Consider the following 26937-nt stretch of genomic DNA (forward strand, 5'->3'; position numbering starts at 1 on the left):
TTTGCTGCCTATTGGTTGGAAGCCACCCTTGGTTCATGGCAATATGGGCCTCTTCCTAGGGCAACTTACAATATGGCAGTTAGCGTTCAAGGAAGTGAGCTGATGAGAGAAAAAAGAGGTCTACTAAGACAGAAATCACAGTCTTTTTGTAACCTTATCTTGTAAGTGGGATCTCATCACTCTGTAGTATTTTATTTATCAGTAGCATGTCATTAGGTCCAACCCACACTCCAGTGGAGAGGATCATACAAGGGCATGAATATCAGAAGAAAGGGCTGATTGGGAGCCATTTGATAAGCTGCTCCCCACGCAGCTATCAACCATCATATCCCATCGTTCTGGAAGTATTCAAGAATGAGGTATCCAGCGTACGCGTATTTTACTGGTTGTATTTAATCATTAAATTCTATTAATAACGGTAGAATGAAATATCGCTAAAACTTCTATTACCCACTCTTCTGGTTTCTTAAAGAGAGTATACAGAATGTGCTTTTTATAATTTTCAAGTCTCAGCTCAGATTTTACATCTTTGAAAGCATCATTCCTGGACTTCCAACATAAAGTGATTGTTCCCTCTGAGTTCTTATAGCACTTATTTTCTATATTGTTTATTTGACATATCATCATATATTGCTTTGTGACAGTTCCCTTGTTATCTTGAGTTACTCCTTGAATCTTGCATTGTTTAATTTCCACATGTTGACATTTTGTCTCTCCTTAAGAATTATAAACAATTTGAATGCAGCAACTGTCTAATACTCCAGATAAAAGCAACTGCACTGGAGTTTATCTTCAAATACATGTTGACTTTTTTCCTTTGATGTTGTTGATTTTTGACCCATGACCATGATTTTTGATGGCTAGTGAGGGGTGCAGTAATGATTGTCCCTACGCTTAGATTTGTTAGCTTTGGTTTATTTATTTTGGTGGATGGTTTTTAATTTTCAATCTGTTTTCCTTTGGTGTCAATACAATAACTATTGCTTTCCTGCCTTTTCCTAATTTTAGTCAAGGATCGGGAAACTAGAATCTTAAAATTCTGCTTTGACTGAGGGTCATAATTTTCTGAACGAATACTGAAGGTCCCCTTCTATAATATCCTGGTTTTGTGACATATCATTGGAGCTGAGGGTAAAGAAAAAGAAAAAGAAAACAGAAAGCTTTACTGGATGTTGACTTCACACCAGCCTTATTCACTTACCTCTAGGTTCATGCTGTGTCTCCGAGAATGAAGATGGATGCAAGTGTGAACTTGAGATAAATGCTGTGCTGTATTTTTATATTTTGTATGATGATTGTGTTATGTCAGGAATAGAAAGCTAGGTTTTGGGAAAGGAGAGTGAGAATGACTATGGTTTAAGGAAGTTGGGGCTGACCACCTCTGCAGTGCTTATGATTGAGTTCTCAGAGCATAGTTCAAATAGCTGCTCGTGTGTCTCCTCCTCATGGTACTCATGGTATCACTTCTTTGGGCACCATTGAGAACCTTGGTACACTTTATGGAGCTAGTAGTCACCTAGGAGGCATTGTGTTGAATTGTGTCCCCCTCCCCCAATTCATATGTTGAAGTCATAACCCCCTAGTACATCGGAGTGTGACCCTATTTGGAAATAGGAGCGTTATAGATGTAATTAGTTAAAATGAGAATGTACTGGAGTAGGTTAGGCCCAGTGTCCTTCTAAAAAGAATGCCATGTGAAGAGACAGACACACACATTGGGCAAATGGTAGGGAAGACGCCTGGAACAGATCCTTCTCTCATGCCTTCAAAGGGAGCTCAACCCAGCTGACACCTTAACTTCTGGTATCCAGAACTCTGAGACAAATGTGCGTTTGTTCTAAGCCACTCTGTTTGTGGTATTTTGTTACAGCAGCCCTAGGAGACTGATACAGGAGGTATTTCTGGCTTGGTTTTTGAGGCCCTTGAGCCTCATGCCCGGCCCTTGGTCCTGAATCTCAGTGTAACCCCCTTTTTTGTTTTTCTCTGTCCCCACACTCTGCCCTGGTCTTCCATTACCTTCAGGATTCCCCATTGTCTAGGGGGCGGGGGTCAGTATCTTCCTGCTGTACTTCTAGTCTGATTGCTGCTTCCCCGGGGAAAAGGGAAGTCCATTGGGAGTAATGGACGGGACTTCTCTGCTCATGCTCGGGAAGCTGCTCTGGGACAAATCTGAAATATCTGAGGGCACCTCTTTCCAGCCTGGGGCAAGCCCATTCTGTATGGGGTGTTTTCTTCTTGGCCTCCTCTGGCTTCCCAAGAAGTAAACACAACTTCCAAAGGTACACACATCTGGGGAAGTTCAGGGCCTCTGAGTGCTAACAAGAGCTGCAGCTTCCTACTCACTTGATATGTTTGCTGTCACTTTCTTTTCTAGTGATGTTGGAGAAGGGAAAAGTCACGCAGTCTGTCAATCTTGTCTGCTCCCATGAAACTGGGAAAGTTCTATCACTTTCTTTGTGGAGACTGACAGCTGTGCTTTCTCTTCTGTCACTGTGGAGGCTCCTTCCTCAATGAATTGGGCCGGCAGGACTGCTGTAACCCTCAGCAGCTGTGAAGGAGCCTTGCTGGGACAGCTGTGAGAGCTCGAAAGAAGGAGAGAGGCTTGCCCCACAATAGAAAAAAAAAAAAAAGGCTGTATCTCTCATCTAATAGGAAAGCGTTGGGTCATTTTTAATTGACAGTAGTCTTTCTGTCTTACCAACACAGAAAATAATGGTGAGTCTATAATTGATGCACCTTGATTCAGTGAAATACAGTGTGTCACCTGACTGGTCCCTGAGGTATTCGAGTTGGGGACACTCAGTGGTTCTCACACTTTGGTACACATAGAAATGATGTGGGGAATTAACTGTAGATATGCAGACCCCACCCACAAAGAGCCTGATGTTTATGTCAGGAGTGGATCCTGGTATCTGAATTTTTAATAAGTGCCTGAGGGAATTCTGACACAAGTGGTCCATAAGCCAGCATTTTAGACACACTGATATAGTCACACTGGAGGAATGTGACGTCCAGAGAGGGGAGAAAAGGCTCTGTCACATAGTGAGTTGCGTAAGCGGGGACTGTTGCCCCTCCTTTGACCCCTGGGACAAGGGTCTTCCCTGGATGCCTCACCAGAAGCAAAGTGAACCGAGAAAGGACTGCTCAGCCATGTGGGCAGCTCAGGGGAGCTCTGCCTTTGGGGGCCTCACCCAGAGAAGACCTGGTGGGGGTCACTGGCCCGGCCTCTCAACTATCTGCCTTACATGTATGTAGATACGACAGGTGTGTACGTGTGTTTTTATTTGTGTTCCCTGCACAGGTTATGGAAAACATATTATAGAAAAGAAGGTAAAAGATATTTTAAAGGAAAGGGAGTGGGATTACTGAGGAGAATGATAGGGAGGGAGGGAGAGAAAAAAAATGTCGAAGTAAGTACAGAAGGGGAAGAAAACAGGATTGGGACAGTGGCAATCACCCTGTACATTCCTTGAGTGCTTTCTAGTTTACCAAGAGCTTTCCCAAACTTTTATTTGCACAGCCATGTTTGAAATTGGGAGGGGGCTTCCGAATGTTTAGTACTGTTTATTCTGCGCCCCCTACCAGATGCAGGCACCTCATTAAGGGGAGAAAATATTTGGGAGTCTAGTCAGACTCATCCATGCACACTGGACACGAATTCCTTCCTGGACCCTGGACTGAGCCACCTGCTCAGGGAGCCCTGGTGTGGTGACCAGGGACGGCCTGTCAGGAGCGTGTCCTCCAGGCTCTCCCGGCGGCTCCCCTCAAGCCCCGCCGGGGCACGCTCCCAGATGGTGCTGAAGGAGAGGGCTGCCCCTTGTGTGTAGGGCTCCTGGGAACAGCAGGCTCCCAGAGAGAGCTTTGCTGCTGTTCAGAAAACCTCCAACTGAGAAAACTGCATAGACTGTGGTGAACATTTGTACTACATAAATTTACCGAGCAGTTCTGGGCCTGGCGAAGGGCAACCTTGAGTTTTCCCATGACTCCCTGTGAATGTCTTATTCTTTTTATCATTCTTCCCTCATCTTATCTTTAGAAATATTAAGTTCAAAGCCACGTATAAACAAAGCTTTTAATGAGCCTGTATTATAAATGTTTCCAGGGTTCTTCTTGGGCCTTTCTTATGGAAAGGAGATAAGATCAGGACTTGGGCCTGCATCCAGGGCAGGTAGGTACTACTTATCACTATGGGAGATGCAGAGAAATATAACCCATTGGGTCTGAAGTCACTTAGCTTAATGAATTGTCGGGGAGACAAGAGGAAGACACCTGGGACAGTGGGAGAACAGACTAAGTCTGTGGACCAGTGATGGAAGGAGTGTTTGAGTGGAAGGCCTTGGGAGTTGAGTCCAGGCATGGTCGATCAGCCAACTTTGGGCTGAGAATTCTCCTCCAAGGAGATGGGTTTAAGTTTCACCTTGAACCGTGGGTGAGACATACAACAGCAGAGAGCAAGTGGAGGCATTTCAAGTGACGATAAAATGACCAGACAGGTCACTCAGTCTTCCCGCAGGTATTGGCGGGTCCTTAGAAGATGATAAGAATAAATCTGGAGGTCTGGCTTGAAAGCCAGGTCAAGACAGATCAAAAAGTTAGCTTTGTCAAAAGCTTGAGGCCTATTCTTACCTATAGGCAACCCCTGGTGATCCCAAGTCATTAATCCACCCGGAGGCCTGTCTTGACCTGAGTTCCCTTGCTTTGAAGTGTGCTGTCCTCTGCAGCATGAGGAAATAATTTGCTGCCTGCTTCAATGAACCATCAGGAGAGCCAGCAGACCTAATGACATGTGAGAATATTAACCTCCTACCACGAAGAGCTGTGAATCTTGAGCGGCAGTCTATAATTCACCCTGGACTCCTGAGCCAAACCTCTCCACTTTCTCTCTCACTCACTTTCTCACTTACACCCAGAGAGAGAAGGAGAGACCTGCTCATAAAACTTTATATTCTCGAAGAGTGTGAGCCTTGCTGAGCTGTTTAGTAATGAGTGGCTTTCCTTTAGCTGTCATGGAAAAATGTATCCCCTCAGAGGAAGGAGTTGGGGAAAAGAATTATTTTTAATGTTGTGTTTTGCATAGGATTCTTTTTCCTAATTCCAGGAAACTGCGTATCATGGAAAGTGACCATGAGGACACTTGGGAAAACAAACTTCTTTGTGATTCTGGACTTTGTCTTAAAAATCAAAGAAAAATAGAGGTTAGGACACTAGTCTAACGGCATTTGGAGATTAGGAGGGATCCTAGAGATCTTTTAAGGTCAGTGAAATGTAGAGGAACACAAACGGCATTGTGTTATGCCCTTGTTTCATGGGCTCTTGGGCCCAATGAGGACAGGATATCTTCTCTACGTTTGTACTCCCAGGCCTATCAGAGTGATCCATACAAGGCCTCAAATAAATGTTAGTCAAAAGATGGAGCAAGTCATCTGCTCCAATCCCAAGTTTTGTGTATAGGAAAAAAAAAACAAGATTCACAAGGTAATTTGCTCACAGGCACAGCTAGAGTTTTCCTGGGGGTAAAGTGAGCTTTTTCTTGCCTCTCTGCCTTTCTGGTTATATGACAGCTGCTCTTGGCAGTAGAACGCCATTGTGGTGTTTCACAAGAAAGAGTGTGTTGTTCTGATGGAGATTATCTAGTTAACTCAGTTAAGCCACACACAAATGTAGGGCCAGGGTACCAAAACCAGGGAATAAGTGTGGATATGGGGGATTAGCTGTGGGGAGCAGTGTCCAAGGATGTGTAGGGGTAGCTGCCTGGCAGAGAGCACCTAGCACTATAGGAGTTCTTGGACCAGGAGAGTATTCCTTAGTTTTCTGTACAAGTCTTGCCCAACAGGCTCCACGTGGTTCGGAGCAGACCTATTTCATTCATTCTAGGCCTGGGTAGAGGATGCTTAATAAATATTTGCTGAAGGAAGAATGAATGAATGAATGTTCCATTCTCTGCTTATTGGGACACTTTTTATTCATCCAGGCCATTTTATTTCCATATCTCAAGTGTTTCTGCACAATACTTGGCAAAAAGAAGGTTTTTAATGCCTTACAGATGTAAAGAAATAATGTTTTCTTCCGCTGCTGAGTTGACTAGCATAGTGAATGGGTAAAGCAATGGTTTGTGTCCACTCTGGATCTGTGTACTTCTCAGGCTTTGTGGTATCTCCAAATCACTATCCTCTCCCTTCTGCCATTTTCTTCTTCTTTTTAAAGTTAATTTTATTTAAACCAGTCAAATTAAAACTGCTTCTGTCCAGGGCAGCTCAAGTTCCATTCATTATGGCTTCTTATCTTGGCAGGCAATCGGCATGGAAAGGCAGCTTGGCTATTATGCACATACAAAGCCCATCACTTCCCTACCATTGGCTAATTCATCAAACATTTATCTTTTGCCCTCTGAGTACTGTGTCACTTTGCTTGTCACTCCCTATTCTAGGATGCTATGAAAGATGAAAACACATGGGAGGTGGGACAGAATTTTTTTTCTCCCCCAACTTTCCCCTCCCAGATCTTTATTAATCAGATTTCATACTTGAGACTTGAAACTCTCCCCCGACTCTGCCCTCTGACCCTCATATTTTTGGCCATGGGAAGGGTGGGATGGCCTGTCACATTCACGCTGAACTTTTTATCGAATGGTGGCATGATCAAGGCAACGCTAAAACATTAAATTGTTTTGGGAGTTTTTCTCCCATAACCCACTTCAGAGCAGAGAATGGGAGAAAAGGAAGCAGCCTCCCCAACGTACAAAAGTGTAAAGTGAGGCCCAGAGCAGGCCAAGGATTTGACTGAAACATTGCAGGAAGGTAGTGACCAAGGCAGGACAAGTATCAGGTTCCGTGGTCATTCTTCAGACCAAGGGTCCCCCAACCTGCCATTTCCTCATGTTGTCAGAGGATTCTGAATACATATTAGTATCTCTGTTGGAGCTTTAGCTGCCTGCTTCCTTTTCTGAGGTAACAAATTACTTCTTGAGAAAATAAAATAGGTACATTTTTGTTTTGAAAAACAATCTTTCAAATATCAACAATTCTTATGCATATCTAGGTTTGTTTTCACATACTTTATCTCATGCCATCCCCATTCCAATGTCTGCAACATATACAGGTCAGGGATTTTCCCGTCATTGGGATAGATTAGAAAATTAAACCTTAGAGGTGTTATTTTTCCAAGTCTAGCACATCCAGGACTTAAAATAGAGCTTGTGTCCCCAAATTTAGTGTTCTTACATTGGTTTTTTTGTTTTGTTTTGTTTTAAGATTTTATTGGGGAACGGGAGCAGGACTTTATTGGGCAGCAGTGTGTACTTCCAGGTCTTTTTCCAAGTGAAGTTGTCCTTTCAATCTTAGTTGTGGAGGGCGCAGCTCAGCTCCAGGTCCAGTTGCCATTGTTAGTTCTAGCAACCTGTGGTTGAGAGCCCGCGCTCGAACCAGCTGAGCCATCCAGGAGCTCAGCAGCAGCTCAGCTCAGGTGCCGTGTTCAATCTTCGTTGCAGGGGGCACTGCCCACCATCCCTTGCAGGACTCGAGGAGTCGAACCAGCAGCCTTGTGGTTGAGAGCCCACTGGCCCATGTGGGAATCAAAGATGCAGCCTTCGGCATTAGGAGCACGGAGCTCCAACCGCCTGAGCCACCGGGCTAGCCCAGTGTCCTTACTTTGTGTGTCCACTTACTGCATTTGTGTTTGGCTTCACTGAATTGACAAGATAGCCTCCATCAGAATGCCACATTCCTTGTGAAAACATCACCATGATGCTCTACCCCCAAGAGCATCAATCAAATCACCAGAGAGGCCGTCTAGGATGAAAGAACCTTCATTTATCCCTAGGAAAATCTCTTATTCATCACATTGCACATCTGCAAGTGTTTGATCTCTCCTCTTTGTCCCCACCACTGTTACTTCTGTTTGGTGTTGGTCCTCAGGGTCCAGAATGTGCCATTATATGAAATAGAGCACAAACCTGACAAAGTTGTTCTTTGAAAGATTTTGCAAAGCACAGAGCTGGGGCTGTTTTGAAAGAAGGCAAATGGCTGCAATAGCAAGCCACTTTTGGAGGTCACCATATCTCCCAGGGCCTTCTTTCCTGCTGGAGATATAAAGCTATCCTGTAGTCTGGGACAGAAAACATGTTTTCACCTTTTCAGCCAACTGGGACCTCACAGAATCAGCAGTTGGCACGTTTTTGCTGGTTTTCCAGGCCTAATTCCATTCCAGGGGGCCCTGCCCATGGGGAGCTAGCTGGTCTTTGGGAAAGTATTTGATTAGGGCCCCACTGGGTCTCTAGGGCCTTGAGGCCCAGCCATGTAAATGTCTCCTTTTCTGGTTGGTTTGCTATGAGTAGACACCATCTGTTGAATTAAAAATTCCCTTTATGGAGGGTGGTGAAAAGCTCATGTGGAAGAGACACTGTTATCTTTCAAGCAAACAGTTCATGAGGTTGAAGAGCCGTGTTCTTGGCCCAACATATGTTTGCCCAATGGCTGTGGGAGCCTCCCCCACCAGGCGCTGAATTCCGCCCCACGGCGACATGCACACATACCGCGGCTGCAGCACACCATGTCCGCTCCCTTACATCTCCCTAGTAAAGAAAACCTCCATTTATAGAACCCACCAAACAAACTCACTCTTTAGACTCTTAAAAACAAACAAGATCCTGAGGCCACAGACTCCATGCGTGCATGTGTGGTTTTGTAAAATCTCAAGCCGTGAATCAAAATAATTTTAGAGCCATAGTCAAAGCTCAGAACCAAGCCCTGTCACCAGGGTGGGAAAAATGCAGGAAAGAGTCGCTGAGAGGAGAGGAGGACAGCCAGATGGGCAGGGTGATGGGAACAAGACGTGGAGGCATCTGGCATGTGCAGAGGAGGGTACCAGATTTCTCACCTCTGTCCTTAGGGACTCACTTGCAGTAATAACTTCGGGACACACACAGGAGGCTGGGCCCAAAGGTGACCACCACAGCTCTCAGTTTTCAACTCTTAACTTCTAGAGCTCATCTTGCTCACACTGCTTAATTATATGCTGTCCTCTATGATTTCTCCTTATTTCAAGTCCAACTTCTTTCTCTCTTCCCATAGATGCTAAACCCATTGGGAGCAGATGCCATGACTTGGGCATCTTTTGTATCCCCAGATGGAGGTGCTCACTGAGAACCTGCCATACTGGAAGTAGGTATTACATGCATGCTTTCTGGTGTTAAATAACGTTTTTGGAATGTTAATGACTTGAGCGCCAGGATCAAGTTCCTCTTATGTTCCTTTGCCATCGAATTTGGCATAAAGTGTAAGTAGATGCTCAAAAGATTAGGATTCAATTGGATTGAGACTTAGCTCAAGCCTATTCTTTGAAGCCTTTTCTAACTGTCCCACTCCTCGGAGTAATGCTTGTTATCCCAATATAACCTATGACCGTGCCTTATCTGGTAACGGCTTCCATGGCTGTATGTATTACTTAACAGTAGGGGAGCGTGCCACAGTCATCTCTGTAGCTCCAGAGACTAGGGAAGTACTGGGCACAGAATTGGTACTCAATACATTTTGTTTGTAAACGAATGAATGAATAAGTGATAGAGGTACACGCCAAGGGACCATTAGTTGGTAACTTTCAACCCCTTTCTATCTAGTGCATACTTAACCTCATGAGGCCACAGTAAAAAAAGTAAACTAAAAGAACTAGTTCTTCAGGGGATTATTCTAGGAAGGTCAGGAAGGGAGTGCAGATTGAAAGGCAAAATAATTTGAAGACTAGGTTGATCATTAGAACTGAGGACATAAAGGAATGGATGATTATTACAAAGCTACACATAGAATTTGGATAAAGGATGCGACAATGGTGAGTTTCCATTTCTATCTCAAATAGAAATTATTTAGAAGTAGTTTAGCTTCGTTTAGTTGAGGGAACACTGTGTGGTATGTCTGACAGGTCTAGATATGTTGGTTACTATGTATGGTTTCATGTAAGACACTTTACCTCTCAGAGCATTAGTCACCTTCTGTGAAGTGGAAGACGGAACACCCTAAAATTTCCCTAGGACATAAGGTCTACGAAGAAGACCATGACAGAGTATCTTTCACACAAATAAAGCTGTGGCTTTGACATCTACGTAGTTTACACGCTATAAGAGGTCAGTGTGTTGACATGTGCCTAGTTAAGTGAAAATATCTTGTTTAATTTGAGTATTTTAGGTTCCCAGTAAAGCTGACCTTTTACCCCACATTTCCATTGTTGACCATTTGCATTTTTTGTGTATTTTCTGTCTAGGTCTTTTGATGATTTTTTTCCTTAGGGTTTTCCGCTTTTCCTTAATGATTTTCAAAAGCTCTTTTCATATTGAGGACGTTAAACCTCAGACTATCAGATTGCAAATATTACTCAATCTTCATTTGCCTTTTTTTTTTTCTTTAAATGGGCACTTTTGGGTAGTTGAAAGTTAAATCTACATTTAAGTCTTTACGTTAGACATTGTAAAATTTTATCTTATTGGGCCAAAGGAAGGGTTGATTCCAACAGGATTATTTGGGATCCTATTGTATCTTCCTGAGTATCTTTCTAGGGACCTGGCCTCCATATATGTGATAAACATGGCTTTACCGAGTCATTGGCAAAAATCAGGATTGAAGTCTGCATAACCTCCTCTCAGAGCAAGCTGAGCCATTAATTAGTATTTTTCAGGTATATTTTTGAACCAGTAATGACTACTTGAAATTGTCATTTTCTAGCGCACTTTTTGCTCTCCTGTCACAAGGATATCGTTAGAAGTCTTTCAAAGCCTTTGAAATTTGGATATAATATACATCTTTATTCCTTCTCAACTATCCACATTAATAGCTGGTTTGACAGAACTTGTCCTTAATGCACAGAAACTGCCTGTTTGAGAATCTATGCTATATTAAATTTCTATCTATCCATATTATTCTACAAAGGAGTTGAGCTAGCTTATTAGAATTAATAAAATGAAAAACCAATATATAGATAAATAAAATATCAAGCCTATTAAAAATTATAAGCATCAACAGTGAAGTTAAAAGGCAGATGCAGAGACCATTGGGTATTACCATTTTATAGTTGGGTCATAGTTTAGCTCGGAGCCTACTGGTAGCAAAAGTAAAAAGGGTAACATGATCAGATACACAATTTACATGGTCGTAAGGCGAGTAAATACTAGTTCCTGGTATAATCTGGGACTAGTGAACTAGAATTATGTGAACTAGAATTTCACATAAGCAAGGTTAAAAATTTATGACTCCAAAGTGTGAAGAATTTTACCTTCTTTTTCAAATAACTGAAACTACAAGTACCCATTGCTGGGCTTCTAGCTCCTGACTCATTCTCTGTGATTCCTTAGGATCATGTTTAACAGTTTTCTTAGTATTATTAGGTAAGGGGCATGATGGCTTTAGACTTGATCCCACTTAGAGTTAACAAATACCTAGTTAACTATCTTAGATTTTTGACTGGTCTTGGATTCAGATCCCTTATGCCAGTGTTGAATTTTATTTTCTGTCACACAGGGATCATCCATCCTGACAGGGAGCTCCACAGGGCTTTGGGGGTGACTTTGACAAATTACGTTTGATACCTGTCAGTATGTACCATGTCAGTGTATACATCTTACATTGCCCAGAGTCTTTCCCACATTCTTCTATTTTTAAAAGACACATTCACCTCCTATAGATATAGTTACCATATAGGCTACTTGTTTTATATTATTATTATTTGTATATATATCCCTGGATGTGTGACCTGAACGACAGAAAAATATATAGAGAATATATAGAGCCAACAGTACATATAGTACTATATGTAGTAATATGCTATAGTATATTTCTAAGTGTAGTAATATACTATATATAATATATGATATATGTATTATATATATGTATTATATATAATACATATATGTTATGTATATATACATATATATGTGTGTATATATTTGTATATGTACATATACAAATACACATACACACACACACATTTAAATAGGGTATAGAAAGAGTTTTACAACAGAAAGAAAGAATACCTCTCATGGTGTTAGATGAATAGCCTTTCTAAAAATGTCTGTGCTGCCACTAAGCCATTTTCTGGAATACGAGCAGTCATATCAGCACTCTCCTTTTCTCTTCTTTATTTCTGCATTCCCCGTGTAGAGCTTTATGTTGCTTCTACTGTCCTCGTAGATCTACTCATGGCCTCTGTTCCAATTCAGTTTGCAGACATTTCCCAAGGACCTGCTGTGTGCCAGGCACTGCACTTGGCATGGTGGGGGGAGTAAGAGAGGTACAGGTTACTATTCTTTCTCAAAGGGTGATGTTTAAATTATTTAACAATTGCACTGAGCAATTAGAAAGATCCTGGCTGGAGCAGGGTCCTTGGAGGCCCCATACTGTGTGTGTGTGTGTGTGTGGGGGGGTGTATTAACCACTTAGTTGTTGAATTGTAGCAAGGTCTGCGGGCTCTGGGGAGTGGCTAGGGTAACAGGGAGGGGTACTCAGAGCTCAGTTATTTACCAACTGGTAAGGATGCATGTTTACATAGTTTAATAGCCAGTATTGGTGTACGGGTGCAGACTTGCTGAGTGTCCCTTCTGCCTGTTCTCAGACACTTGTCCCGAGGGTAAAGAAAGTGAGGCACTCTGGCCTCTGAAAGAATGCGTATTCGACTGCCCTCCTATCCACTGGTCAGTCACCCCGGGGCCAGCTCTTTGTCCTGCCCTGCGGAATTCTATTGGCAGCTTTCTGTCAGCATCTCACAGGTTCACAGCTGAGGAGTAGTCAGGAAAGCACAGCACTGATCCCTCACCATGCATTTGACAACTTTCCAGGTCTTGAGGAGGTTACATTGAGATCCCCTTTTGTTGGGAGCGGGGCAGGCAGAAATTATCCAGAAAGACCATTACAGAACAGGCAATAGCCCACCCGTGTGAGTCAGCCGGACAAAGCAGTATGATAGACATCAGGCATATGGGTTAAGTAGTAGTGAGTAGGTAAAGATCTTATTTTCTTAATTGGATTGAAAACATTCCAACTGTTGGTTCTGGATTGGAGGCCAACTATGGAGACACATGTCTTTCTTAGGGTCTGTGGTGAACTGTCTCCCCGTTCCCTGCCATCCGATGCCAGGCAGAAGTACAGGATGGGAGCTGAGGACAGGGGGATCTAATTGTTACCACAGCCTACACACCGGGAATAGGGTTATCAGCAGTTGAGCCAGGGCTTGTGGAGGTGTCCTTTGCTAATATTGCTGGCTGGATTTCGCTGGGTAAGAGGCAGGAAGGGGTAGCTGTATGTCAGTAGCTCCTCTACCCCAGACTACCCAGCCCTGCTCTGGTCCTGGCCCATCTCCTTCCCGGTTCTGACCAGTGGCTAACTTGGAAAAAGGATGAAGACAGATGAGTGTGTGCCTACCCAGGAGCAAAAGGGATTGGGGTTCAAAGGGTGGCCCTTTGTGGGGCCTGCTGCCCTGCCTGAGGCTCCCACAGAGGTTCACAGCCACTGGCCTAGCTTGGAAAGGGTGGTAGCTGCCTGTTTAGTGCCGCTGTTTTTATAAGCTAATGAGGGCAGAGTGTGAGCCATGGGCAATGATGCTGGGATATTAAGTGTGACAGGAAGCTTGATCATAATTATCTTAACGAGGATAGGGTTAATTACAGTGGAAACTTAAAAGTTCGCTCTGTTTGAATCCGCTGGAGCTGAATGCGTTGTGATGTTTTGTCATGTTGATATGACTTTGGAAAAGGCACTGGGACTCTCCAGGCAGCTGCAGTGGTTCCTGGGGAGCCCACTCAGATCCCTGCACACCAGGTAACTGAAATGTACCTGTGGGTGAGATCAGAGGCAGCTTTCCTGCGGGGAGCAGGAGACAGGCAGCCTGCAGTGTGCTTTGGAGGTGCTGATTAGGTTTCCAGGGCAAACCACCTGCCACAGATGGGACCCACACCGGTCTCCCTGCCTGCCCTTGGCATCTCTTGACTGGGCTGGGGAGACCTGTCTCCAGCTGCCTGTGCTCAGATAGGGGCTGAAGCCTCGCCCTCCCGCTACAGCCCCCGAGCATGGCAGATATGCCTGCCTTTGCCTTGCCTGATATGCCACCCCTCACACCTGCAGCCACTGTCAACCATGCTGGTGAGTAACACTGCGGCAACAGTCACCCCTCCACCAGGGCTCATGGGTCTGGGCCACACTTTGCTGTCCACACACAGGGGTACAGCAGAGAACCTCACAGTGATGTCGTCTCCCTGTAGCTCCTGTAGCTGTCCCACCAAACAGTACAGATCGGTGAGGATCCTTAAAGCCTCCTTTGCCTTCTCATTTTATTTAACAGCATATACTATCTATTTGCAGGCATCTTGTATAGAGGGGTAGGAGCTCAAAGATCGATACAAGTAATGTCTTGCCCCTACTCCTTCCATGAAAACAGCTGTAGCAATAATGACAACAAAAGTAAAATTTTTAAAAAGTTAAAAATATAACCATCTTCCAGGTGTTTGTTTATTGGCCTCCTCATGGTAGCTGAAGCCCAGAAATCCTGTCCTCTCCCGTTTTACCCTTCACTATGCTCTCTGCCTTCTGTCCCCAATCCCTCAGCACTGAGTTTAGCTGATTAAATCACCAAGTGCACACTACACCCATAACATGAAGATGGGGATTTTTAAATTAGCTACTCCTGACGTAACATGGTTCCCTTTTAACTGAGCAGCTAATAACATTACATGGCAAAACCAGACAGGTGCTAGGGGATTTGAGCCTGAGCTTCCCAACTGCTCTCTGAAGTCTGACTCCAGAGTATTGAGCTTTGCCCAGGAGCCTGCCCCTGCGAGAAAGGCGGTCTCTGTGGGCACTCCCTCTAGTGTTCCCGGCTTTGTCCCTTTTCATGCTATGTCATTTTGTTTTATGCCTCCCCTGAAGCACTCTTGGATGGGAGCTTTCCTCTGCTTGCCAGTTGCCAACCATTTGCTGATTCTCATGATATGAGTATTATATTTGCATAACATAACTTGGGAACAATGTGTGTTTGGATGCTGCCTCTGACAGAGCCCACCTGATGTTTGCACACAAAGGACTTATTAGCCATCCATAAGGCGCCCTGGCGGGAGGTGGCCTCAGCTCCCCTTGTGGTTAAAAAGAGCCTCGTTCGGAAAAGCACTTTTGGATATCACTCATTAACCCCCAGGGAGGAAGGGACTTCAGGACAGGGTGACGAAGTCTCCTTGAGAAGCCAGACTTACTGCACACGTTTGCACATTTGTTTATCGGCCTGTGCCACGCATTGTAAACCCTCCTCCTTGCCCAAAGATCAGGGCTTCCAGGAAAAGCAGTGACTAAAAGGAGGAAGCAAAAGAAACTAACTTGTTAGTCTTTCGCTTATTTTCCATGAGATGCTACGAGCTGGAATCAACACAGAACAAGGCTGTTCAGATCCGTTACTGATATGCCTAAATTCACCTGGCAAATAAATGGTGGAGCTGAGGTAAAATTCCAGACCTTCCTGACAACATATGTATAAGTTGTGTTTTCTTCCCTGAAACATGAGGGAGAAGGGAAGAGAGGAGGAGGACATGAAACATGATGACTTCATTGACTCTTAACCCAAAATGTGTTGGGTATTGTCTTCCTGCTGTGGTGCAGGTAGTGTTGGCTACAGGAGGAGGCGTGGTCTGGGTGCTAGGCCCTGGGTGGGGACCACGCTGAGGATCAGGCCCAAATGGGACCTGCTGGTAGAGCTCTGGGCCTATGGAATGTGGGGATTTAATTACCTATTCACAATGCGTATTACACCTCCCAAATATCGACTCCCTAGTTTGGAGTCCTCTTGGCAGTGGTCCCACGGGGATACGTGGATGCCTCGAGAAACCTTTGGTGATGAAGTTCACACTCACACCCGGTGTGCAGGCATTGCACACGCAAGCAGGCGGGTCTGTAATGTACGTGCTATCAGTAAATGAATAAAGAGTGTAGACAACATCTCCCTGATTTGTCACATTTTGTAGAATAGCCAGGAGATTCCATGCGAGTCCGCTCCCTGGTTGACGTCGTAGCTCAGCTGTCAGCCTGTGCAAGCTCAGCACAGCTCTTGGGTCTGGCAGGTGAACGAGCCGGGAGTGTGCGTGTCTGTGTAAGTCCCTCTGCCGGGCGGCTTTCTTTAATTAACGTGTGTGTGTGTGCGCCAGAGCAAGCACATGCCCACGACTGCCCCTCACCTCCTCCCCACAACCCCCAACACTCCCGAGCCCACATTAAGAGTTAAACTTCAGCTCAGTGTATAAAACAGGCTAGTTTTCCTTTTCTGATACCTTTTTTAACCCTGAGCTGGGTACTTAATTCTTTCAGATGCCTGTTTATTTATCGCCTCGACCTCTACATAGCTGCGCTTGACACTTCTTTCAAAAATAAAGTTAGAAATCCACTTTCCATAAATTAAAATAGTAATTTCATGCCAGGAGCATTGGAACCGAAATTCCTCCAATCCCTTCCTTTCCCCCCACCCCCAAACAAAAACAAAAATAAATAAAAAGAAAAAGAAGTCATGAAAGAAAAAGAAACAGTCCTTTCAGACATGTGCTTCCACAGATGACTTGCCTTTCGGGGCAGCCACAGGGACACTGGGCAGAAGCAAATTAAGTGATTAGTAAAGAAAAAAAGCAGAGGGAAAAAAAAAAAAAAAGAAAGTCAGAGGCAGTGAATGGAGAGAAAGGAAGCCTTCCTTGCTGTTTCCTACAACTGTGCAGAGGAGAACTGCTAAGAAATGATACTTGAAGTTATATTTATTATTGTAAGAGGGGTATGATATTTCTGGGCAGGAATGATGGATGACAACTTAAATTTGTGTCCAGGGAATGAAGGTGAACTGTGACAGAGTTATTTATCTTGGGAATGGAGGTTAGGGTCAGCCCAGGCTGGGTGCCTGAAGGCACAAGACATTGACAAATTTATCCTGCAGGCCATATCTGAAGCCCTTTGTTTTGGATCCTGGCTACTCACTAAGTGACCCTCATCCTTCATGTTGGCAATGCGTGAAGGATGCGGTGAGTGCCAGCGGCCCCTTCTCCCCCGCCGCCCCCGCCCCGGCTCCTGCTACTAATTCTTGTCATTCACTTTGCTGACAGGCACCAAGCCCAAACTATTCCCAGTCCTGAAAGGGAAGGTTAAAATATTTATTTCGGCTCATAATGGCCTCCCTGATTTAGTGCAGGATCATTTTTCCTGTTGCCTTTGTCATTGCAGGTCACTGGAAGGACTGAGCGCGTTCGGGAGCCTGGAGGAACTCATCCTGGACAACAATCTGCTCGGGAACGACCTCGTGTTGCCAGGGTTACCCAGGCTCCATACCTTAAGCCTCAACAAGAACCAAATATCCTTGGCTCTGCCCGCTGCCCCCACTCCCCGCCCAGCCCCGCAGTGGTCCCCTCCTGCTCGCCAGCTCCCCTCTCCTGCCCCACACAAATACCTGAGAAATGTCAAATGAGTTTTATGTGTCAGCTAAATTAAAGTATGTGAAATACAGTCCATGGGCAGACAAAGCGTTCTGTCTTCTGGCACTCGGGACACTTCAGAGTAATTTATTATAGGTCATTCATAAATGAAATGCACCATTATATCTTCCTGTTGCTCCATTTTAGTGTAGAGATCTAAGTTATGGCTGTGAAGAAATCTTTTTAATAGATAAAAATAGAGAAAGAAAATAATGTCACTGCTGCCAAGAAGGCAAAGCCGGGTTCTGTTTGCTTGCGCTTGTGTGGGAGGGCGACCTCTGGTGGGAAGTAGAGGGTAATGCTGCTAAGCCTTCTCGGAGGTTTCTGGAAGGCTCTGGTGCAGGCCTGGGGAACAGTTCTGATGAAGGAGACGGGAGGGGCTGAGTGAACTCTATGTAGGTAAGTGAGAAGCCCCGGCCTAGCTCTGCCTTTTGTGGTGTTTACCATAGTAGAGTGTTGGGAGAGGCCTAGGAGAGCCATGCCTCGTAGGAGAGTATATGGCCTCCAGGTTGGTGAGGACCTAGCCAGCTGGGGATGAGACTCAGAGGGACTAACTGCTCTGGGTTCTGCAGTGAGGCTGAGAATGGAATCAGAACCATTCTGCAGCACAGGGCACACAGCTCCTCGAATATTCGAGTTGTGGCTCTCCATGCCATCATAATGCTAGCTGGGCAAGGCAGGGAGTTTTGTCAGTATTGTGAACTCCTGTATCCTTTGCACCTAGAATAATGCCTGGCACAGAGTTGAGTTTCAATAAATGTTTGTGGGATAAGTGAATGAATGAATCATTCTCCTTAACTGTTCTTTATTGAGCATTCCTGTAGATCACGCAATGTGCTGACTAACTTTAAGTATGTTATTTTTCATTCTTACCAAACCCTGTGAAAAGGGTGTAGTTACTCCTTTTTCCTCGATGGAGTAAGAGGTGAAATATAGACTGTAGGTCCCGAATTCAGTCTCAACTGTGGCTGTACCCTAAGTTCTCTCCATTCTACTGTATTGCTTCAGACTTGAAGTCCAATCATCTTGTTTTATTGATGGAACTTCTGCGACCAGGAGTCTTTTAATTACTTGTTCATGACCACAAGGTAAGTTAGAAATAGAAAAGAGATCAGGGCATTTTCCCTTAGAGTAGGATATAAAACCAGATACACAAGTTAAGTTGAACATATATGCACATGTAAGCATTTAAGAATGATTTGCAAAATTGTTTATTAGCCACTGTTTATACTTCAAGTCGTAAGTTTATATTTATTCTGTAAAATATGCTACTCGTGGTCATTATTAATTGGCATTTTAATAGAAGTAGAAGGAGAAAGCCTTTTAAACTAAATACCAGTCTTTATCATGATTAAATGCTGATGGATTTTTCCCTTTCCTATTCTTTGGCCGTGACTAAGTTTCCTAGTCATTGTTTGGAAAATTGTTGTAGTCCGTGTGTCTTATGGCTTCCTTGGCTCTCTTAGGAGATCAGTTGGACAATATTCTCAATTCAGTCAAGAGCAGAAGGACTATTAGATTGGAATTTGGATGATATGGTTCTTCCCTTAGGCCACACGTCGTATCCCGTGTACCTCATCACTGTAGAGTATCAGAGTCCTTGCACACGTGTTCATGAGGCAGCTGAATCAGGCTGTGTGGCCTGGCGCAAATCATCCTCTGATAGCCTCTGTTTCTCATTTTTAAAGGAGTGAGTTGGACTGCATGATGGTTTAATTCTCAGTATTGCTGTCACCAGAGATTTGCTGGCCTCTTGGCTCTAGAGTGCAGAGAGATTTCGTTTGTCTTTGGTTGAGTCCTTTCTCTGCTCCATGCCTCAGTTTCTCTGATCTGGAGCAGTAGCGCTGAGGGAGTGATGGTAATGGCCGGGGAGGGACTGAAGCATGTGGCAGTGTGTAGCTGTCAAGCTGGCTAATTCTGCCCCTATGCTCTTGTGTGGTACGCTAGTATCAGTAGGTTTGAAAGAATAGTGGGCTCCCTCAGGATGCAGCATGACTGTTTTCTCCTCCTGGTTATTGGTATGATTGTGAAGATTGGCTCAGTTTCCCCTTAGACTGGACCCAGAAGTCATAGAATTAAAAGCAGGTAAAAGCAGCAGTAGTGTTATCTGTCATCCTTTTAGCCTAATACTCCTGACTCCACCTTTTCAGTGAACTGACTATCCTACCTGTTTGTGCAAATACCCTAGGCTCTCCGGCAGTTACTAGGTTCCATATTGCTATCGCTACTTCATGAAATGCCTTAGAATTGGGCTCTGTCAGTTAGCTTTGCTGCGTAATAGTTCACCCCCCAAAAAAAGTTAGTGGCTTAAAAAATAAAAATAAATATTCGTTTACAATACTATGGGCCAGCTATTTGGGCAGGGCTCAGCTGACAGTTCTTCTGCTAGTTTTGCCTTGTGTCACGCGTGCAGCCACAGTTATATGGAGACTCAGCTGGGGCTAGATGGTCTGACATGGCCTCGCTCCTCTGTCTGGAGATGGTGCTGATGGTTGGCTGAACTAAATGTCTCTCACAGACTAGCAGAGGCCTTTCCACGTGGGAGGGGTGTTCCAAGAGCAAAGCCCCAATGTACAAGTACTGGTCCAGCCCTACTGGCATGTGTGTTGCTGTCCCATGGCCAAAGCAAGTCACCTACTAAATGTAGAACAAATGTGAGTGGGGACTATACAAGGCATGAATACATGGTGGCATGACTCATTCCATTGACAATCTAACACACAGGCCTTGGTATTCTGTCGCCTTAAGATTTGGCTCCATATTTGTAATCAAGGTAGATGTAGAATCAAGTAACTATTGACCTTCTAAAAAGGTGAGTATTAACTCTTGTAATTTGACTCTTATTTCAAACATATTGGGAAGCTTGCTATCAAATGGGGTTCCACTTTAAGTTCTTTTGTGAAGTTTCTGTTGTTTTTAATTTTTTGCTTTTTGTGTAGAATGGTTATTCATCCCCCGCCCCAGCCCCACCCATTTTATCTGCCTTGCAAATCTAGAGTCTTCCATTTGGGTTTTACTCACAGTTAAATGTGTTTATACAATGCTCTATGTTACTTGACCCTGGGAACTTGGGTAATGGGTTTCTTTTATCTTTTAGCAAGAGGCCTGTCAGATAGTGGTTAAGAACAACAGGCTCTGAAGCCAGATTTCCTGGGCTTGTACCTGGGTCTACCACTTACTGCATGACTTGGCCAAATTATTTAACATGTCTATGTTTTGGTTTCCTCTGCAACATGGGGACAATAATAGTACCCACCCATAGGTTGTTGTGAGAGTTGCTGTAGGAATCTCACAAATATTAAGTTATAGTAACATAGTAAGTTCTATGTAAGGTTTAATATTATTGCTGTTATTATTGTCCTAGAGAATTATGTGACCTTATTTGATCTTGTTTGGGCCACATTATAACCGAGGCCTGAGTATAGGTTTAGAGTGCTTCTGTGACTTGTAAAAATTAATATTACATTCATATCATTCTGTGAGTTGGGTACAACTGGGAATAATTCTCATTTTTATGAAAAAACTGGGTATGACCTTTTTGAAGTCACATAGATTGTCTGTGGTGGAGCTCAGTCTAGCACTCAGGTATGCTAATTCTCAGCCCCAAACTCTGCCGTCCAGGGAAGGGAGGTGATCACTGCACAAGAAGAAGAGCTGAGATGGTGGCAATGTCAGCTGCCTGTGCCTGGCCCCACACGGCCCTGCTCCCTCCTGGGAGCAGGGAGCTCATGAAAGGGGTTCCAGGGCCCAAGCCCAGACTGGCAGCTTTCCTCTCAGTGCACCACTGTCTCCCTTCTTGGCTGCAAGCCCCCTGCTTGACCTCCCATGTTTGTTCTCCCAGCCGTGTGTTCCACTTTTGTTCAGCCCTCAGCTTTGGTGTACCCGTGCTGGTCTTCCCAGGTTATCTCTTCATCTCTTGGTTATCTCATACTTACTTCTTCGCTTTGGTTCATTTAGACTGGCCCGGTAGTGACTGGCCGTGGAGTTGACTTCTCCCCAGCACTCATGTTCTCTCTGTCTTTCACTCACACAAGAGTATGTACACACTATCCCTGGCTCTTGCCCAGGAGGAGTGGGTACCTGATCACGGTCTCAGTCATATCACGTCTGAATACCCAACCCCAAATAAGGAAACAGCTGAGATGTCAGGAAAATAGAGACGTGTAACCTTCGTACAATACAATCAAATGATTCTCACCCACTTCTCCTTTAGGGGTAAGTGGGGGAAGCAGTTTTCTCTGTCATCTCTGCAGCTTGGCAGAGGCCTCAGTTTCTTTATCTATAAATTGGGTAATATACATTGTTGAGAAATTTAAATGGCATTATAAATACACACATAAACACACACATATACACACACACATCACTTTAACACTCAAAGACTTTACAACTTCTTGGTACATTTTACTGTTAGCCAAAGCTTCAATACTTGACAAGAATAAGTACTAATTGTAAATAACTGAGTTACAGAGCATAGCTGGATGACAGCACTTATGGTCTCCACAAAAGCATATAAAAAATTTTATTTTTCAGTATTTAAAATTTCCCTTTTGTGTTAGAAAAAGGCAAATCATATACCCCTAGAAATGTCATTTCTTAGGATGGAGATTTGAATACAGACTATCATTTGCTGACAGTGTGACCTTTGACCTCAGTTTCCTTAATTGTTTTCTGGATGTGATAGTATTTCTGACTTGCATGCAAATCAAAATGAGATAATATGTCATGTAGACTGTTTAGTTAGCATTCAAAAATCCAATATTAGGATGAGCTCTGGTTGAAATCCTTTCAGTGCTTATAGATGCTTCCTTCTGACCTGGAGCTGAGCTCAGAGGGAGGATACATGCCCACCCTCACCTGGGAAACAGCTTTGGACCTGTGCAACTGGCCATGACACCGGGAGTCTCCCCTCCTCCCTCATGCTCCAAACTTTCAAGGCAAGATGTTGCTTTGATCTTGGACCCTAGCAGAAAATCTCCCTTGGCAAGCCTAGCCATGACAGCTGGGCTCTGCCATGGCAACTTTCTGTAGACAACATTGAAAAAATTCTAAACGGCAAGTACTCTAGAGAAGACTTGATGAAGGAAACCAGGTGTGTGTGAGAATCCAGCTGGAGAGAATTGAAACTGTGCCAGATAGTTGCAAATTTTAAAAAAGGAAAAACAAAACAAAACAAGCCCTTGTGAGAATCTGTGAAAGTGTCTCCACCGCGGTGGTCTTGGTTAGCCAGGGACCCCAAGTTGCCTCCTCTGATTGCCTCCAGTTAATTGCCTATGCCATTTGACAAAAAGGAATGTGACAAGTTCTATTTCAGAGCTCGCAATCAGGCAAGAGAGGATTGTGCTCATCCTGGCTGACCCAGGAGACCAAGAAACCAATTAGAGCTCTTTCTCACATTGAAGTGAGAATGATGAAGTTCTGGTCTAGAGCATCCATGAAGTAGTAGGTGCTAGTGATTCCTGCATGGTGTGGATTTGGGGGAGACCACCCGGCTCAGCCCAATGGATCATTTAGCAGGTAGTTGAAAGGCTTAAGAAGACAGAGTGGCTTCCGCCGCACACAATATCCAAATCAGGCTCCAAGGCCACAGAAGTCCAGAATTCCTTGGATTCATTGGCACAGGATGGCTGAAGCTTCTTGAAACCTGCGGACTCTTTGTCCAAGAAATGCTCAAGACATTCAAATGAGTCCATATCTCCATGGCCTCCTGCTTAGGGGCACATACAGATTTTGTGGAGTGTGAAACCTACATAATTTGAGGAGTCCTCCTTTAAGGCCAAACCTACCTATATGTGAATACAAAATTAGGTATGAAGATGAATGTTTCTTTGAAATAGAAATATATGGAGGTATACTAAAAACTATTTAAGTTGAAAAACACCACACATTAAAATATTTAGAAAAGTAATCTTCTTATGCTAGACGTACTAGGCATGCCTGTATAAAAACTTTTTTCCTAATTTTTCCTGCAAATTCCCTTATAATTTCGTTATATAATTAACGTTTATAATATTTTCTATGGGGAGAATGAAAGATAATTCCATCTAATTGATTTGTATTTTTAATACAAGTTCTGACAATTAAGTTCGTGAACTTGCCACCCTGCGCTTACATTGGCAGCACTGTACAAACAGCTCGATGAGGTTTCATAACCTTGTGTATCAGTGTCTCACAACTGTGTTCATGTCGACGTGTGGCAGTGTCTTACTGAGGGGCGTTCATTATTGTTCTTGTGTTTTTTTGTATGCTGTTGTGAGAATGTCTGAGCTTGAATTAGAGCAACGAACAAGCATTCATTTTATTGTTAAACTTGGCGAGACTGGAAGTAAAATCAGGGACATGGTTAGTCCAAGTTTATGGGGATAATGCCATGAAGAAAATGGCAGTGTACAGATGGATTAAACATTTTTCTGAGGGGAGAGAACACATCATTGATGAAGAGAGGTCAGGGTGGCCAGTAACAAGAAGAACTGATGAAAACATTGCAAAAACTCATTGAATTGTGTGTGAAAATCATCAGCTGACTGTGAGAAGCATAGCAGACCAAGTAAACATCAATAGAGAAACAGTTAGGAAAATCTTAACTGAAAATCTTGGCATGAGAAAGGTGTGTGCAAACATATCCCCGAAGGAGCTCACCGATGAAGAAAAGCAAAGGAGAGTTGAAATTTGCCAAGACCTTTTGGAGCAGCAAGACGATGTTTTGGGCTGTGTTATCATTGGTGATGAAACATGGGTGTACCAACACGATCCTGAAAAAAACATCAAAGTGCACAATGGAAGTCAGCCAATTTTCCACAACCAAAAAAGTTTCATCAGTCCAAATCAAGAGTCAAAACGATGTAACTAACCATTTTGATATCAGAGGGGTTATTCATTATGAATTTGTACCAACTGGACAAAACAGTTAACCAAGTTTGCTATTTGGAAGTGCTGAAAAGGCTATGTGAAAATCTTAGATGACCTGAACTTTTTGCAAACAATTCATGGCTCTTGCATCCTGATAGTGTACCAGCTTACATGGCACTCTCTGTGAGGGAGATTTTTTTAGCCAGTAAACAAATTGGGAAACCCTCCCTACTCACCTGATCTGGCCCCCAATGACTTCTTTCTTTATCTGAAGATAATGGAAATATTGAAAGGAAGATATTTTGATGACACTCAGGACATCAAGGGTAATACGATGACAGCTCTGAAGGCCATTCCAGAAAAAGAGTTCCAAAATTACTTTGAAGGGTGGACTAAGCACTGATGTCAATGCATAGCTTCCCAAGGAGAGTACTTCGAAGGTAACCTTAGTGATGTTCAGCAATGAGGTAGGTAGCACTTTTTTTTAGGATGAATTCGTGAATTTAATTGTCAGACCTCATAGTTTAGGGATGTTTCTTTCAGTTACACCACTCGTTATTGGTAATTTCACCACTAAATTACTGGTAAAATTTTTAGAATTATTAAATATTGGAAAGACTCTTACACATTTCCTTTATATATGACTTCTTTTTTTTTTCCCCCAGGACATTTCAAGTTATTTGTGTGTGTATGTGTGTGCACTCAACAACTTCATTTTAAATGTTCTTTGAATTGATAAACTCATCAAACATTTCATCATTAGTTTTATTGGTTCCCACATGTTGTGTCAGCATGGCGGGTGATAGGAATATTACTGGAAGCCATTACTACTGGTACTATTGTAATAACCAGACACAGAAATGACTACAAACCACACAGATATTTCCCACTGAATCCTAATTAAACGCCACTTCTTCACAAGTTTCTCTTAGCCAGGTTCCTAGGATTTCCACAGCCACTCTGACGTCACTCAACTCAGGGAAATGTGATGGAAGATGTCCTAGTGAAGAAAAGCAGTGATCTTAACCAACTGGGTTTTAAATAAGCTACTTTTGCAAATTTTACAAAAATACGTGACCAGGTGACACGATTACTAGGGCTTCTCTCAGGGCTCTGGAAGGGACCTGTACAAGCAAGGAGCCCTCACATAGAGGCTTTCTTAGCTCTGTGGTAAATTAACATCTGAAGATTCACTCAGATTAAACTGGGCCTACTTCCCTGGGTGGTGACACGCTGGGCTTCCCATCACTAATCACTAAATGTTGATAAATGAGAGGGAGTTTGGTCCAACTCAGTTGCCCAGTGTTTCCTCAACTTGAAAGTCTTGCCAGTTTTGAGTTCCATTTCTTCATGTTCCCACCTTCACACAGTGGATGAAAAAAAAAAAATAGATGAAGGTTTAAGGAGTTTGTCCCTAACAAGGAAATCGGTTTTGGTTGGACTTTTCTATCCATAGCAGAAAGGGCTTCCACTAGGTTCTCTAGAGCCATTGTGTACATAAATAATTGGAATCACCTCACATCAATATGTCAGCACCAGTTTGACAGCCCACTCTCTTGCCATCCCACAAAAGAAAGACGGTGCTGGCCAGCAGGAGTGATCATCTGGCTGTCCCCCGATAATCAAAGCCTGGCCGTGAGGCTTCAGGACAACCCAATAGGACAACTCCTAGTGCTCCTTGGAGCATCCGATGAGTCCCATGTGTGGGGTAGAGGATTGGAGCAAACCTTGAAGGGGAGAAACAAGGACTGCGACTAAGGCACATGCAAGTTCAAGTGCAGGCATGGGAGACCCACCTGGATGACACAGTGGGTCCCTGAGGTGCCAACAGGGCTAAGTGCAGCACCAGTAGAGAGAGTAGTGGCAGGACCCTTTCTTCTTTTTTTAATGTAGCAATGACTGTGAAGCATTCAGAGATGGAACCTACTGGAAAAGCCACATTTCCCCTGAAATTGTTCGCTGTCATTTCAGTTGGTTTTATTTAAATGGTTTTCTTAAAGAACGTGATGATTGAACTTTAAAAAGTAGTACACATGTTTTCTTCAGTGATGAAATATATCAGTGTTTGACTCCTGGCCACTCACTACACTTCCAACCTTACCTTTCTGCTGGGACCTTTCTCTCTGGTCTTCTCCACGTCACCCCCTTCTCATCGTTGTTATTGCAGTGGTTCTTGGTGGTCATTCCTGGATGTTACTTGCTGAAGATTTGAAAGATTGATAACTTCAGTGTCCATTGTCTTGTCCTTGTTTAGGAAATGGGGGTGATGTTGGCCTATGGAAACCCACAGTGCATGAGTATGCTGGGACCCTCTTTTACCAGTTGTCCCTTCTTTGCTTGTGTTCTCCCTCTCAGTGTCTCTGTCTTGCTCCTCCCAGAGTCCAGTGCTTGTTCCCGCATATGATGGTGGCAGAGCATGTGTATAAAGAATGCTTGAAGGAACTTCCTTTAGAGAACATGAGATTTATGAAAGACATATGAGGTTTCAACTACAGTGGTATCTCGGTTTTCGAACGTAATCCGTTCCGGAAGACCGTTTGAGCTCTGAAACGTTCGAAAACAGCCGACAGCTAGGCCTCAGGATCTTGCACTCAGTGGAAGCTGCGTGACGTGTTTGACTTCCAAGG

General features: G+C 43.8%; 1 protein-coding gene across 5 annotated transcripts in view; it reads left to right on the forward strand.

Annotated features, from left to right (window-relative positions):
- Positions 1-26937, forward strand: part of LRMDA (leucine rich melanocyte differentiation associated) — a 1022392-nt gene that overhangs the window by 541425 nt on the left and 454030 nt on the right. For 3 of the 5 annotated variants that reach the window (XM_033129765.1, XM_033129763.1, XM_033129766.1), the window contains one exon: positions 17214-17340. In XM_033129765.1, the coding sequence (XP_032985656.1) occupies positions 17214-17340 (127 nt within the window). Of the gene's footprint in view, positions 1-3165; positions 3248-4102; positions 4169-16994; positions 17015-17213; positions 17341-26937 lie in introns of those variants that run through there. The other 2 variants (XM_033129764.1, XM_033129767.1) reach the window with 2 other exon arrangements.

This window comes from Rhinolophus ferrumequinum, chromosome 16 (assembly GCF_004115265.2).
Source record: "Rhinolophus ferrumequinum isolate MPI-CBG mRhiFer1 chromosome 16, mRhiFer1_v1.p, whole genome shotgun sequence".
NCBI classification, from domain to species: Eukaryota; Metazoa; Chordata; class Mammalia; order Chiroptera; family Rhinolophidae; genus Rhinolophus; species Rhinolophus ferrumequinum.